The sequence below is a fragment of the Bos mutus genome, chromosome 25, assembly GCF_027580195.1.
Source record: "Bos mutus isolate GX-2022 chromosome 25, NWIPB_WYAK_1.1, whole genome shotgun sequence".
Lineage (NCBI taxonomy): Eukaryota > Metazoa > Chordata > Mammalia > Artiodactyla > Bovidae > Bos > Bos mutus.
Window position 1 is genome coordinate 39,946,839 of NC_091641.1, and position 12,872 is coordinate 39,959,710.

At 52.5% G+C, this 12,872-nt stretch overlaps 1 protein-coding gene across 1 annotated transcript in view; it reads right to left on the reverse strand.

The window, feature by feature from the left end:
• PDPK1 (3-phosphoinositide dependent protein kinase 1) overlaps positions 1 to 12,872 on the reverse strand; it is a 65,483-nt gene that overhangs the window by 26,757 nt on the left and 25,854 nt on the right. Inside the window, exons 2-6 of the mRNA XM_070362482.1 lie at positions 12,559 to 12,822; positions 10,123 to 10,165; positions 9,726 to 9,863; positions 5,049 to 5,193; positions 4,230 to 4,327 (exon numbers count right to left, since the gene is read on the reverse strand). Of these exons, the coding sequence (XP_070218583.1) occupies positions 4,230 to 4,327; positions 5,049 to 5,193; positions 9,726 to 9,863; positions 10,123 to 10,165; positions 12,559 to 12,822 (688 nt within the window). The remainder of the gene's footprint in view (positions 1 to 4,229; positions 4,328 to 5,048; positions 5,194 to 9,725; positions 9,864 to 10,122; positions 10,166 to 12,558; positions 12,823 to 12,872) is intronic.

A 12,872-nucleotide genomic window follows, 5' to 3' on the forward strand; every position in this document is an offset into this window, starting at 1 on the left:
GAGTCTTCTCCAACACCACAGTTCAAAAGCATCAATTCTTCGGCGCTCAGCCTTCTTCACAGTCCAACTCTCACATCCATACATGACCACAGGAAAACCATAGCCTTGACTAGACGGACCTTTGTTGGCAGAGTAATGTCTCTGCTTTTGAATGTGCTATCTAGGTTGGTCATAACTTTCCTTCCAAGGAGTAAGCGTCTTTTAATTTCTTGGCTGCAGTCACCATCTGCAGTGATTTTGGAACCCCAAAAAATAAAGTCTGACACTGTTTCCTGTTTCCCCATCTATTTCCCATGAAGTGATGGGACCGGATGCCATGATCTTCGTTTTCTGAACGTTGAGCTTTAAGCCAACTTTTTCACTCTCCACTTTCATCAAGAGGCTTTTGAGTTCCTCTTCACTTTCTGCCATAAGGGTGGTGTCATCTGCATGTCTGAGGTTACTGATATTTCTCCCGGCAATCTTGATTCCAGCTTGTGTTTCTTCCAGTCCAGCGTTTCTCATGATGTACTCTGCATAGAAGTTAAATAAGCAGGGTGACAATATACAGCCTTGACGTACTCCTTTTCCTATTTGGAACCAGTCTGTTGTTCCATGTCCAGTTCTAACTGTTGCTTCCTGACCTGCATACAGGTTTCTCAAGAGGCAGGTCAGGTGGTCTGGTATTCCCATCTCTTTCAGAATTTTCCACAGTTTATTGTGATCCACACAGTCAAAGGCTTTGGCATAGTCAAGAAAGCAGAAATAGATGTTTTTCTGGAACTCTCTTGCTTTTTCCATGGTCCAGCGGATGTTGGCAATTTGATCTCTGGTTCCTCTGCCTTTTCTAAAGCCAGCCTGAACATCAGGAAGTTCACGGTTCACATGTTGCTGAAGCCTGGCGGGAGAAGGTCTTAAGGGTGTGAATGGCAGAGAGAGGTAACGGAAGCACAGGAAAGTGACAGGCACGACGTAAGACTGCGCCAACGTTTCTAAGTTTCAAATGCTGTTGAAATAATACCTGCCTCCCAACTCTGTTTGTACTGGGGCAAAATGAGTGTCAAAAAGACCCCATGGGATTGGGTGTCTCTACAAAGACCTGGTAACACTGAGCGGCATTCTCCCCCTCAGACCCACGGCCCTCACATCCGGCATCCCCAGACCACTTAGCCTCCTCCCTCTGGACTTTGGCTCTGTTAAATTTCTATACTGCTTTTGTTTTTTTTCTTTTCAATTTCACCAATTTCTGCTCTTATTTCTTTTCTTCCATGTATTTTCTTTTCTAAATCCTTTTAAATTTATTTTTTAATTGAAAGATAATTGCTTTACAGAATTTTGTTGTTTTCTGCCAAACCTCAACGTGAATCAGCCACAGGTATACATATATCCCCTCCCTTTTGAACCTCCCTCCCATCTCTCACCCCATCCCACCCTTCTAGGTTGATACAGAGCCCCTCTTTGAGTTTCCTGAGTCATACAGCAAATTCCCCTTGGCTATCTTACATATGGTAATCAAATTTCCGTATTACTTCTTTCCATGCATCTCACCCTCTCCTCCCCTCTCCCCAAGCCCATAAGTCTATTCTCTACGTCTGTTTCTCCACTGATGCCCTGTAAATAAATTCTTCAGTCCCATTTTTCTAGATCCCGTATGTATGTGTTTGAATACAATATTTATCTCTCTCTCTCTGACTTACTTCACTCTGTAAAATAGGCTCTAGGTTCATCCACCTCATCAGAACGGACTCAAATGCATTCCTTTTTATGGCCGAGTAATATTCCATCGTGCGTATGCACCACAACTTCCTTACCCATTCATCTGTCGATGGGCATCTAGCTTGCTGCCATGTTCCAGCTATTGTAAACAGTGCTGCAATGAACAACGGGATACAAGTCTCTTTTCAATTCTGGTTTCCTCAGGGTACATGCCTAGGAGTGGCCCTGCTGGGTCATATGGGGATGTTATTCCTAGTTTTTAAAGGAATCTCCATACCGTCCTCCATAGTGGCTGTCCATTTACATTCCCACCAACAGTGCAAGTGCGTTCCCTTTCCTCCACACCCTCTCCTGCATTTACTGTTTGTAGACTTCTTGATGAAGGTCATTCTGACTGGTGTGAGGTGATATCTCATTGTAGTTTTGATTTGCATTTCTCTAATGAGTGATATTGAGCATCTTTTCATGTGTTTATCAGCCATTTGTTTATCTTCTTTGGTGTTTATCTTTGGAGAAAACGTCTATTCAGACGCATTAAAAATTCTTTGTTGTTGTTATGAATTCTTCATATACTCTGAGTACAAGTCCCTTATCAGATACAGGAGCTGAAATTTTTTTTCCTCTTCAATCCCACGGGTTGTCTTTTTCACTTTCTTAATGTATCAAAGCACCGAAGTTTTAAAACTTGTTCTGTTGCTTATGCTTTTGGTATTGTATCTAAAGAACCACTACCTCACCCAAGGTCATAGAGATTTATTCCAATGCCTTCTTCCAAAGAGTGTAATTGTTTTAGCTCCTATATTCAGATCTCTGATCTATCCAAGTTAACTTCTGTGTACGGTGTGAGGTGGAGTTAATAATGTTTTTGATGAACTGGTCATCAGGACAGTGAACCAATTCACACTTTTCAAAAGCTGTAAATAAAGGGGAAAGAAGCGAGCATTTATCCAGTTTTTCCTTTACAATCAACATCACTAGTTAACCAAATAGTGGCAAAGGAGAAGTTTCTCTTTAAAGAATTCCAGCTCCAGAATGAAAGAACTGGGCTACGATCACTCTGCATTCTCTAATGAACAGATAGATCTAGGCCACTGCAGCTATAAAGGGCTGCTGACATCACAGAGGGAGAGATGACTGGATGTTACACACTCCCAAATGAAGAACACGCTACGCACACCAGCCGCTGGTGTGAAAGGACTGAACCTGAACGTCATCATGCAGCCACATCCAACTCCTGACTTCCAAGATGTACAGAGGGGAAAGGAGAACGCTACAGGACTCCACAGAGGTGCCATCGACAAACTCTGGGAAGCTCTGCAAGACAACGACCTGGTTTCTTCAACAGACACAAGGGAAAAAAAAGAGATGCCAAGAAGCTACAGATGAAAAGAGCAGCTGCAGCAAAGTGGAGGCTCCTGTCTGAATCTTCCTTCCACCAGCAAACCCTCTACCCACCCCAGTACGTCTGTCCCCACCCCCATCAAGGTCCTTGTCTCCCGGTACCCATGAGCCCAGCAGAAGCACAGGCCCTATGTGGGGGTCCCTGCAGCAGCTTCTCAGGTCAGGGCAGTTCTGTCACACCTGGCCCCACACCCAAGGTTCATTTTCAGGGTCATTTATTACTTCACACACATGGGGCCTGAGCTTCCTGCAACCTCACTACACAGAACTTCATGTTCTCTCTACCCCAACACCTGAACAGTTTTCCGAGTTAAACTGCCATTCTATAAACCTCAAAGTTTATCATTTCCAGTCAACAAACACCTGAAGGGCTGAAAGATGCCTGCACCCCACCCTGGCCGAGAAGCCCCTGGCTAGCTAAGACACCCAGGCTCTCCTCTACCCCAGGTAGGCTGTCAGCAACTGTCACGGCACATAATCCAGCTAGGAAACACCAGCGAGGGGCAGTGGTTAGGAGGGTCTGCAATGACGAACGTGCACTGGACCAGCGGGAAAAGCCAGCCCCCACTCACCCTGTGACCTTACAGAACGTGTGATCGGCGTGCTGGGGCCACCACCCCTGGCATTTGCACACAGGAGACAGGCAGACAGTGGGCATCGTGAATGTGTTTCCCCCCGCCCTGGAGAACCCACAGTGCCAAAAGGAAGAACTGGGAGCTGATTGCACTGAGTCCACACCCCTGCATGGGAAATGAGAACAAACGAGACACCCCAGAAACTTCCAGGAAGATGACTAGGGAGGGTGAGCCACGGCAGGCATCCGAGGCCCTGCGACAAGGTACAGAAAGCGCCTGGGGACCCAGCACCACTCAAGGCCAGGAGGACCAACCATGGATGCTGGGGAAGCCTCCTCCTGGCCCCCACTAAACCAGGCACTCACCGACCAGGCCCTCTGCTAGAGCTGCCCGGAGGCAGGGGCTTCCCTGAGGAACACTCAAGCATCTTCTTTACAACAACAAAGGAACTACAAACAACTGTCACTGAGGATGAGCACAAGGCACCGCACTCCACCGGTTTCTAAGAGGGTTTGGTCTGAAGCACGGAGCGGGGTCTGCAGGAAACGAAACACACACCTTGTTTACTCTCTGGGGATAATACTTTCGCTGTTCCAAAATCTGTGATCTGGATGTGCATGTCTTCATTTAACAAAATATTTTCTGGTTTCAGGTCCCTGTGAAAGCAGATTTTCACACTTGAGATGAAATATTTGAAACAGTAACGTTACATACTCCAAATTTAGCTAAAAACAAAATGAACTGGTTAATACCTATAATCTGTATAGATGAACAACCAAGAACACAAGTCTAAAGTTAGCACTGAACAGTATCAACTGATCCAGTGAGGACATTTGAATCAATCATTTCATAACTGCATCTATCATTTTAATAAGCTTTTAACTGAACTATAATCTCTCATGTTTATAAAGAGCCTTTAAACCTTCTGTGGTATCATTACACAATAAATGTGAATCAAACCATCACAACGCATACCTTAAACTTAGGGATGTCAACTACTTCTCAATAAAACAGGGAGGGGAAAGATGATTAAATGATAAATTTTTATGTTATGTGTATTCTACTACCACTACCACCAAAAAAAAAATTTATAAGGGAAAAAAAAAGCTCAAATGAATACTTTCAATTTGACTACTGGAAAATGAGACCAGAAGTAAGTACATACAGAATCTGACAAAATAAAAGCGGCAGCCAAGATGGCGAAGAGAATCATTAGCCTGGCGAAAAAGACACCTGACCGGTTTCACCTGGTACTTCAGGCCCACGGTCTCTTGGTGCCAGGTTCTCCGTTCTCACAGGGAGGCAGCCCACCCTCCAGGAAGGAGACCAGAGCTGAGCCCAGGTCTGGGGAGCAGCCGGCAGCCCCCAGCTTGGTACCTGTGGACGATGCCCTTGCCGTGCAAGTACTCCAGGGCAGACACCATCTCGGCCGTGTAAAAGCGGGTGCACGTCTCATCGAATGAACCGATTTTCCGAATGTATTTAAGTAGTTCTCCATTTTTGGCATAACTAAGGCCAAAATCTAAACATCGCATGGTTAAGGAAGACAGCAAAAGTCATTCTTTTAAACTAATCTTAGCAGCCCAGTAGCAATTTTTTTTAAATTAATGAAAATTGAAGGTACCTGTGGCCAGAGACAGCTGCCCCGCCCCCAGCCAGGCCCCCCACAGACCTGCGGAGCTGGGTCTGGAGGGATCCCCTGGCCTGGCTCCAGGACAGGCCCCCAGGGGTTCTCACCAACAGCACAGAAACACAGGCCTCTTAGCCAACTGCCCCTTCTGGACGCCTGTCCTCAGAAGATCCCCGTGGGCTCCGTGAAGGGAGCCGCTGGAGATGCGGGCAGCGCTTCCACCCTCACAGCCTGCGCCAGCCTTGCACCTCAGGCTGTGCGGCGCCAAGTCACGGAAAGGCTCCTCAAAAGAAGGCTCCCGGCACACGTGAAGTGAGCAGTTCCGGGGGAGAAACCCTGTCTGGCTCACTCTGACTCTCTCTGTGGTCCCCTCTCCCCTCAGACACCGCAGTGTGCTGTTTCGCTCCTCTTCTCCCTTTCTCAAAGCGGACTAAAGGCTGATGCGAGCGACGGATCCCACAGAACTGCTTCCTCCCCATGGAGTACGGCACCTCTTAATGGAAGCTACAGGCCGCCAGGGACGGGGTGGCCCAAGGCCTTGCCCACCCTGAGCAATGGCGCCGGGGGTGGCCTGTGGTCAAGATGTTCCATCTGGTTTCTGTTCCCCAAGGCCCTGCATCACCCACGGAGGAAGGTGCCTGACACTGCGACGCAGGGAGGACAAGGCCAAGAGGGAAGAAACCAGCAACCGAAGCTGCTCGAAACTTTCTGACTGAGCCCCCTCCGTGGCTACCCAAGCCCTTCCAACTAGAACAACGTGTAACAGGCAGCTGAAGCGGAAAACCAACCTTACTTCCAGGGAAAGCAAAGGGCCTCAGCCAGGGCCCCTCCCTCCCTGCCTTGCTCCGACCCCTCCTCAGGGAAGGCCGGCACCCATGGCCAGCCTCGCCAATGGCCTGCAGACTCCAGCCCAGCCAACTCTGAGCAGAGGTCCCACCAGCCCTGGACTGGCCACGGTGCCTCTCCAGCGCAGGAGCGCGGTCTCCCAGAGAACAACAGCCCCCGTGAGAGGCTTGGCCACAGTGCCTCTTCTGGCTTCACAGGTTTTGCCCCTTATCTGCCCACTCCCCGAGTTTCTGTCTCCTGTGTGAGGGACACTCTGAGTTCTCTGCCCAGCCAGGGAGCTAGTGACCGACGATTCTGAACACGACAGATGCTGAGGATCACGGCTTCAAGCCCGTGTTCTCTCTGCCCACACACGTTCCTCATTCCCCAGGAATACTCTCAGACCTCATGGCTCCGCTCCTCCTCCCCAGCACAGCGAAGGCCTCAGGGCAGGAGACGAGGCTGCTCTCTCAGCAGGAACAGGTGAATTCCTGGGATGAGGAGCACAGGCCGTGGCAGAGCTGGAGAGCCTGCTGAGCCCAATGCCTGCACTCTGCAAGCAAACCCAGCCCAGAGAGGTTAAGCAACTGGCTCAAGGTCACCCAGCCTGGAGCGCAGCTTCCTGAGGGCCAGTGCGCCATTCCTGTCCCCAGGCTGCAAGAGGACACCAAGGGCGGGCAGTGGGCAGCGGAGGAAGAACGCAGACTGGCCCGGCAGCAGCCCTGAAGCCCCTCCAGCTGCACCCCTGCTGGAGGAAAGGCACCCTGGCCGTCTGGCTCCAGTGCCCAGCCCTGCCCCGCACCCAGGGAGGGAGGGTGGGCGGGCTGCTCTGAGTTCAGCCTCTCTTGGGAGCAGGGACTAAGTTGGTCAAGCTGAAGCTCCAGAGGGCAAAAAGGCTGCCAGAGCCCAGGAGTCCCCTCGCGGACCGACCTGCCTGCTCTCAGGCTGTGGCAGGGGAATCTCCAGGCTCTGCCTCGTCTACCCCGGGGCGGTCACCCCTGCAGTTGCAGGAGGCGCTGTTCTCCCCAGCAGGCACATCACGGCTACAGGAAGGATGCCGTGCATGCTGGGGATCTGCTTCAGGCAGAGTGTCTCCTTTACTTTCTCTTTCAACACACTGTGCGCCACGAAAGACTGAGTAGAGTGCAAGTCCCCCCGGGTCTCACTCCTATCAAAGGTAAGTGAGCCCTTGCAATCTCCACAGGCTTTCAAAGTGGTAAAAGGTCAAGAGCAACAGACACTGTTGGACAAAGACCTAGAGTCCCCTCCGCCTGCGTTACTCTGGCCAATCCCGCCCGAAATCAGACAGCAAGCTCACTCACCCAGCCTTAGGGCCTGCTGCCGCTGCTCCTGACCCTGGGAGGAGGCGCCATCAGCGTGTGCGACTGCTGGAGCCTCCCAGATGACAAGACGCATTCTCCAGGGGCCCTGCTGGAAGCCCAGGCCTGGGACTCCAGAAAACTGGCCAGAGAGCTCCACAGGCTCAGAGAGGAGCATGGGGTACGAGGGGTCAAGGTGGCCTCAAAGTGAGACCCAGAGCAGGCTGAGGGGTGCTCCGATGTCCCCAGGAGGCCCCTGGCAGCACACAGGCGGGGGCAGGTGATGCTAAAGCCAGGTGGAGAGGCACACCCGCTGCAACCCTGGAAACAAATCTGCAGGACTTCCCCGCCCCGCAGGCCATGGTCGCTGGACCCCTTCACCGGTCCCCCTGAGAGCGCAACACCGGGAAAACCAGCTGGGCCTGCTAGCCCCTCTCGAGACCCGCGCCCCACCCCAGACTGCACTCTCCACACCTCCCTGGGGGCCGATCCACAGTTCAGGCCTGCGCCCAAGTACTGGCCTACCTGGCGCTGTCTGGCCGGGCAGCCAGCAACCTCACTGGAACCAGCTGGCCGTGGCCCTGGGATCTGCTGTCTCCACTCCCTGGAACTCTGCCCTGCTAGGCCCGCTCCGGCTCTCTGCCCCCGAGTTTGCACACCAACCTGACCTCGGGGTCTCGAGTGGCAGGCGCCACCACACATCAGGTGCGGGAACAACGTGCACCGGCTCCGAGGCCCCGGCCTCCCTGCCCGCTCCCAAGAGCCTCCTCCCAGCAGCGCCCCGGGCGAGAGCACGCGGCAGCTGCCCCAGACCCTGCTGGGCTCCACACCACACTCAGAAGAAAACCCAGAACTCTTTCTGGGACTCCGGTCTCTTGGGCCCGGTGCCCCCCAACCCACCCACACCTGCCCCTGCTCCGTCCAGGCCTCTGGCTGATGGCCTCTCCTTCGACCACTAAAACAGCAACTCCAACACTCCCACCTCCCACTGGCCTGATTCCTACACAGCCAGGAATCATCCGTGTAGATCTAACTCGGCAGGGAAACACAAGCCCCCCGAGGGCAGAGCCCTTACCTCACATACCACCATGTTCCCACCCCGGCACTCAACAAGGCCTTCTCAATGAACCAAAGACAACATTCAACTGATGGCTGAAGGAGCCAGAAAGCGGTGTGCAAGGGGAAAGGGGATCAAGACAAGTTTTAACCCAGAAGGTGGAGAGTGGAGAGAGGAGGGTAGGAGGGGAGGGGGTTCAGGGCAGGTCCACCCCCAGGTGGGTGGTGGGGGGGCGGGGAGGGGCTCTGGAGACCCAAGGGCAGAAGGAAAAGAGCAGATGCACAGACTGAGGTTTAAGCCTGAATAAGGTTTAAATCTGAGTGACCTCCCCCATCGAGCTGCAGCCAAGAGCGTCCGCTGGGGCTCAGACAGCGTCTCCGGGCATCCAGGGGCCAGGGAAGGCTGGGTTTGGAAGAACAGCTGCAGGAGAGGGGCTGGAAGCAGGGAGCACCGGCCAACCCGGCTGCCCAGGGAACAACAGACAAGCTGACGGCATAGACAAAGCCCCCCAACCCCGAGCAAAGGAGCAAGAAAAATGACAGTGTTCAGGGATTAGAGGACACGTCAGGGAACAAGTTCAGGGGATGCCCTGAAATAAAGCAAAGAATCGGCAGGGTGGAGAAGCAGGGAGCACAGCCCTGGAGGGAGGGGCGGAGCGGGGGTGGGGGACAGCCCCAGAGGCAGGGAGAAAGGTTCTGGGTTTCTGGAGGTCACTCCCTGAACTTCTCACCGGGCAGCTGAGCCTGGGAAAGAAGCCTCTTCCAACCAAACCCCAGAGCCCCAGGCCAGGGAGGGCAGAGTGGTGCCCACTTCCCAGGAGCCCTGGATGCCCACGACCCTTCTCGCTCACGTCCCTGCTCTGCGCACAGGATGTGACACCTGATAGGTGCTGCACGGACGCTGGTCAAGAGGAGTGGGGGAAACGCCTTTCAGTAAAGGTCTAGCAACGTCAGCACTGAAACAGTTGAGCTACGAAGTTTACCAATAGAAAACCTCAAAAGTGGCTGTGATGATCTCCCTTGAAGCAATGTTCGACTTCAGTGACTGTCTGCAATCCCAGGAGTCCCAAAGCAAGTGATGTGAATGCATTTGTATCTAGAATACGCTACCCTTTCCTTTCCAGGCAAGGGGCTACTTCTGAAAACAAAAACGGGGTCATGGTTCCAAAACAATAAGCAATCGCTGGCATGGCATTTCGGAGGCTTTGAGTGTTCAAAGGATACACAGCTTTTCATCATCCTGAAACGTGAAGTAAAGTTTAACAAAGAAGGGATGATCCAGCCGCGACATCACGTCTCGCTCTCTGGTTACATACGGGACTTTGTTCTCTTTGATAATGTGGCGTTTCTCTAGAATTTTAACTTAAGAAAGAAGCAAGTTACTGCAATTGGAAATGGTAAGAAAACAACTAAAGACACAACACATAAAGTATCAAACACAAATTAAAGTGTTTCACAAAACACACCCACCAGATTTGTGATCTGTAAGACCAACAGTGCCCTGTGCCCCGAGACCAGCGCAGAGCCCTCCGGGGTGGGGCAGCCAGGCGGCCGCGGGCCAGGGCGCTGTCCCTGCTTCCTAGACACTGAGCAACCTAGCTCGCTGGAGTTAGTTACTTACTAGCATATTCCCTTGAGGTTGCCAGTTCTCGGGCCAGGACAACCTGGTTTGGGAAGAAAAGGGGGAAAAAGAAGAGAAAAAACACCCAATGTCACTAGGGCACAGAGTCTCACGAGGCACCCTGCAACCAACCACAAGGACCACCCCGTCCCCTCTGAAATCCCTCTTTACACACTCCCGCCCTGTGCGGACAAACACGGTCAGTGACTAAGGCAACGTGTTCTCACAGTCAAGGAAACAGATATTCCTCACATGTTTCCACAAGGGTCCTCAGCATCTGTCAATGTTCCTCGATGCAGTGAAACATATATTCACAAACCTTAGCACTAGCGTAACCCTAACAAACTGTGGGAAGCAGCAGCAAGTAATACCTCCACCAAGTGGGTATTGGGAATTGCTTCAGAAAAATAACTCTATGGATATGTCCCTGGTACATGTTCACTGCAAAAGGCTGCCCTGAATTTGGGCTTTTACCAATAACGGTTACCATCCATTTCACTTGATTTTGATGCCCCCTGCAGATGCTATAATCCCACGCCTGCCTGGAGGGCGTGGGAAACGGAGGCAGAGCCACCCCCAGCATGCCAGCACCACCCCCCGGCTGTGCCCTCTCCTGGCACAGCCTGACCCTCAACCCTGGAGACAGAGCACCGGTGGGGCCCCACACAACAGGGAAGAGACCTTTCTACACACACCTGGGCACAACCTGAGCAACAACTTCCCAGTGCCTGATGGCCCCCCTGGCAGTGAGCTGGGGCACCCTCCTCCACCAGCCGGTGCCAATTCCTCTCCTGTAACACTTGCAGGGAACGGCCAAGGACCCACGAGCAGATGCAAACCTGTCTACTCCAGGGCTGTGAGTTCTATCCCATTAAAGAATCCCTCAAGTTCATCACAAGTGACCCTGGGCACTGTGTGAAGCTCTGCAGTCAGTAAGACCAAGGTTGGATTACACGTGCTCAGGCGGAAAGATGGGAAGGATCTCTGTGGAAGAGGAACCCTGGATTGCCCTCAGCCGCTGGAGGGTAAGGAGCAGGGCTGGTGAAGGGCCGGCCTCCTGAGGTCATGACTGACGCAAGGCTGACAGCAGCACGCGCTGGCCAGGTGAGAAGAGAGAGGAAGCGCGTGGCTCGGGCGCTAGCATGTAACGGAGCCCTCTCTGAAGGAGACGCCGTCTCATCCTTCTGTCACGTGAACTGCACATTCCACGCAGGTCTCCTATGTCCGTCCACACGGCCCAAGCTGACGGCAGGAGCACCCTCAGGGAGCCGTGGGCAGCGGACCAAGCTTCCCCTCTCTAGCACCCAGCCTGGGAGCCGCCTCTTCTCCTCCACTCCTGCCCTGGAGACCTGCTGCAAGAGTGGTGGGAAAGACCTGCGGGCAGCACATGTAATCGGAAGCCGCAGGCTGCAGGACTCCCAGCAGCGCCAGAAAAGAGCCTGCGGGCTCTCGGGCTTTGCTGGGCACCGGGAAGACCAGACCAGCTGGGGCTTCTCTGCATCCAGAACAGATGGCACGCACTTTCACCCACGGTGGAAACCCAGGGACGCTGGGGGGACGTCACAAACACGTCCTCATTTTCCAGGCAACATAAACATCCTGTGAGGGCCAGCTGAGAGAAGGAGAACACTGCTTCTTTTACTGGACTCGTGCAAGTAACTGCAGAACACCCAAGGTTCTTTCCAAAACAGTTTTTCTCTTTCTGAAAGGACCTGTGAGTACCAGACCTACTGGGCCTTATTCTCAAAGTTGAAGGTTTTTATCATGAGGACCCAATTCTTTCATAACTTAAATACTGCCAATAAAAAAATCTAAAATAAAAATGTGAACGGAGCAAAAGTTAACAATTAAAATGATACTGGGAACATGGGTGAGCTGTAGTATGTCACGTTCTTCGTAGTTTGAAATATTTCATAAATGGAAAATTTTTGGTGATGGACAGGGAGGCCTGGCGTGCTGCGGTTCATGGGGTTGCAAAGAGTTGGACACGAATGAGCAACTGAACTGAACTGAATGTTTCCCAACAACTATGAACAGACACTGACACCAATACTGATGTTCAATCTAAGGAAGAGAAAACTCCCAGGGTCTTGCCAATAGGACACAATGATAGGAAATGTCACTTGCTGATGCCTGACGAGAATAAAATTTCACTGGATTTTTTAGAAAATTAAAAACAAGATTATGAAATGCCTTTTAAAGCTTTCACCTACAAAAATCACAGCTTCGATATTTTAACCATCTGATCTGACTGGTGGCAGCCAGCCCCAAGTCACCTTCACTACATGTAGGAGACGAATCCCCAAGGGGCCCAAGAGGCTCCTCTGGGGTGGAGCGCCACCACAGCATCTCAGCGCCCAGCTCTGCGTCCCGAGAAAGGCCAGTGCTCCCAAAGAGAACACCCTCGTCCAACAAACGGCAGCGGCGTGTACTCACTGTTGAAAACGAGCCTTCACCGAGAATCTTCCCGAATTTGAAGTCCTCGGGCCGTTTCTTCCGAGGCTGCGGGGGCTGCGCGGCGTGCTGCAGAGCGCTGGCGCTCGCCCGGGGCTGGGCCGCGGTGCCGTCCATGGCGGGGCCCTGCCTGCTCCCCCCGCTGGGAACGCCGGGGGCCGTGCTGGACTCAGTCTGGGTCCTCACCATTGATGGGGATGGGCAGGAGCATAACACCACGCTGGACTGAATGGGAACCGTGTCATACTGGGGGCACAGGAAAAGAGAGGTAAGGTTCAAGGCGGCTCACTGTTCTG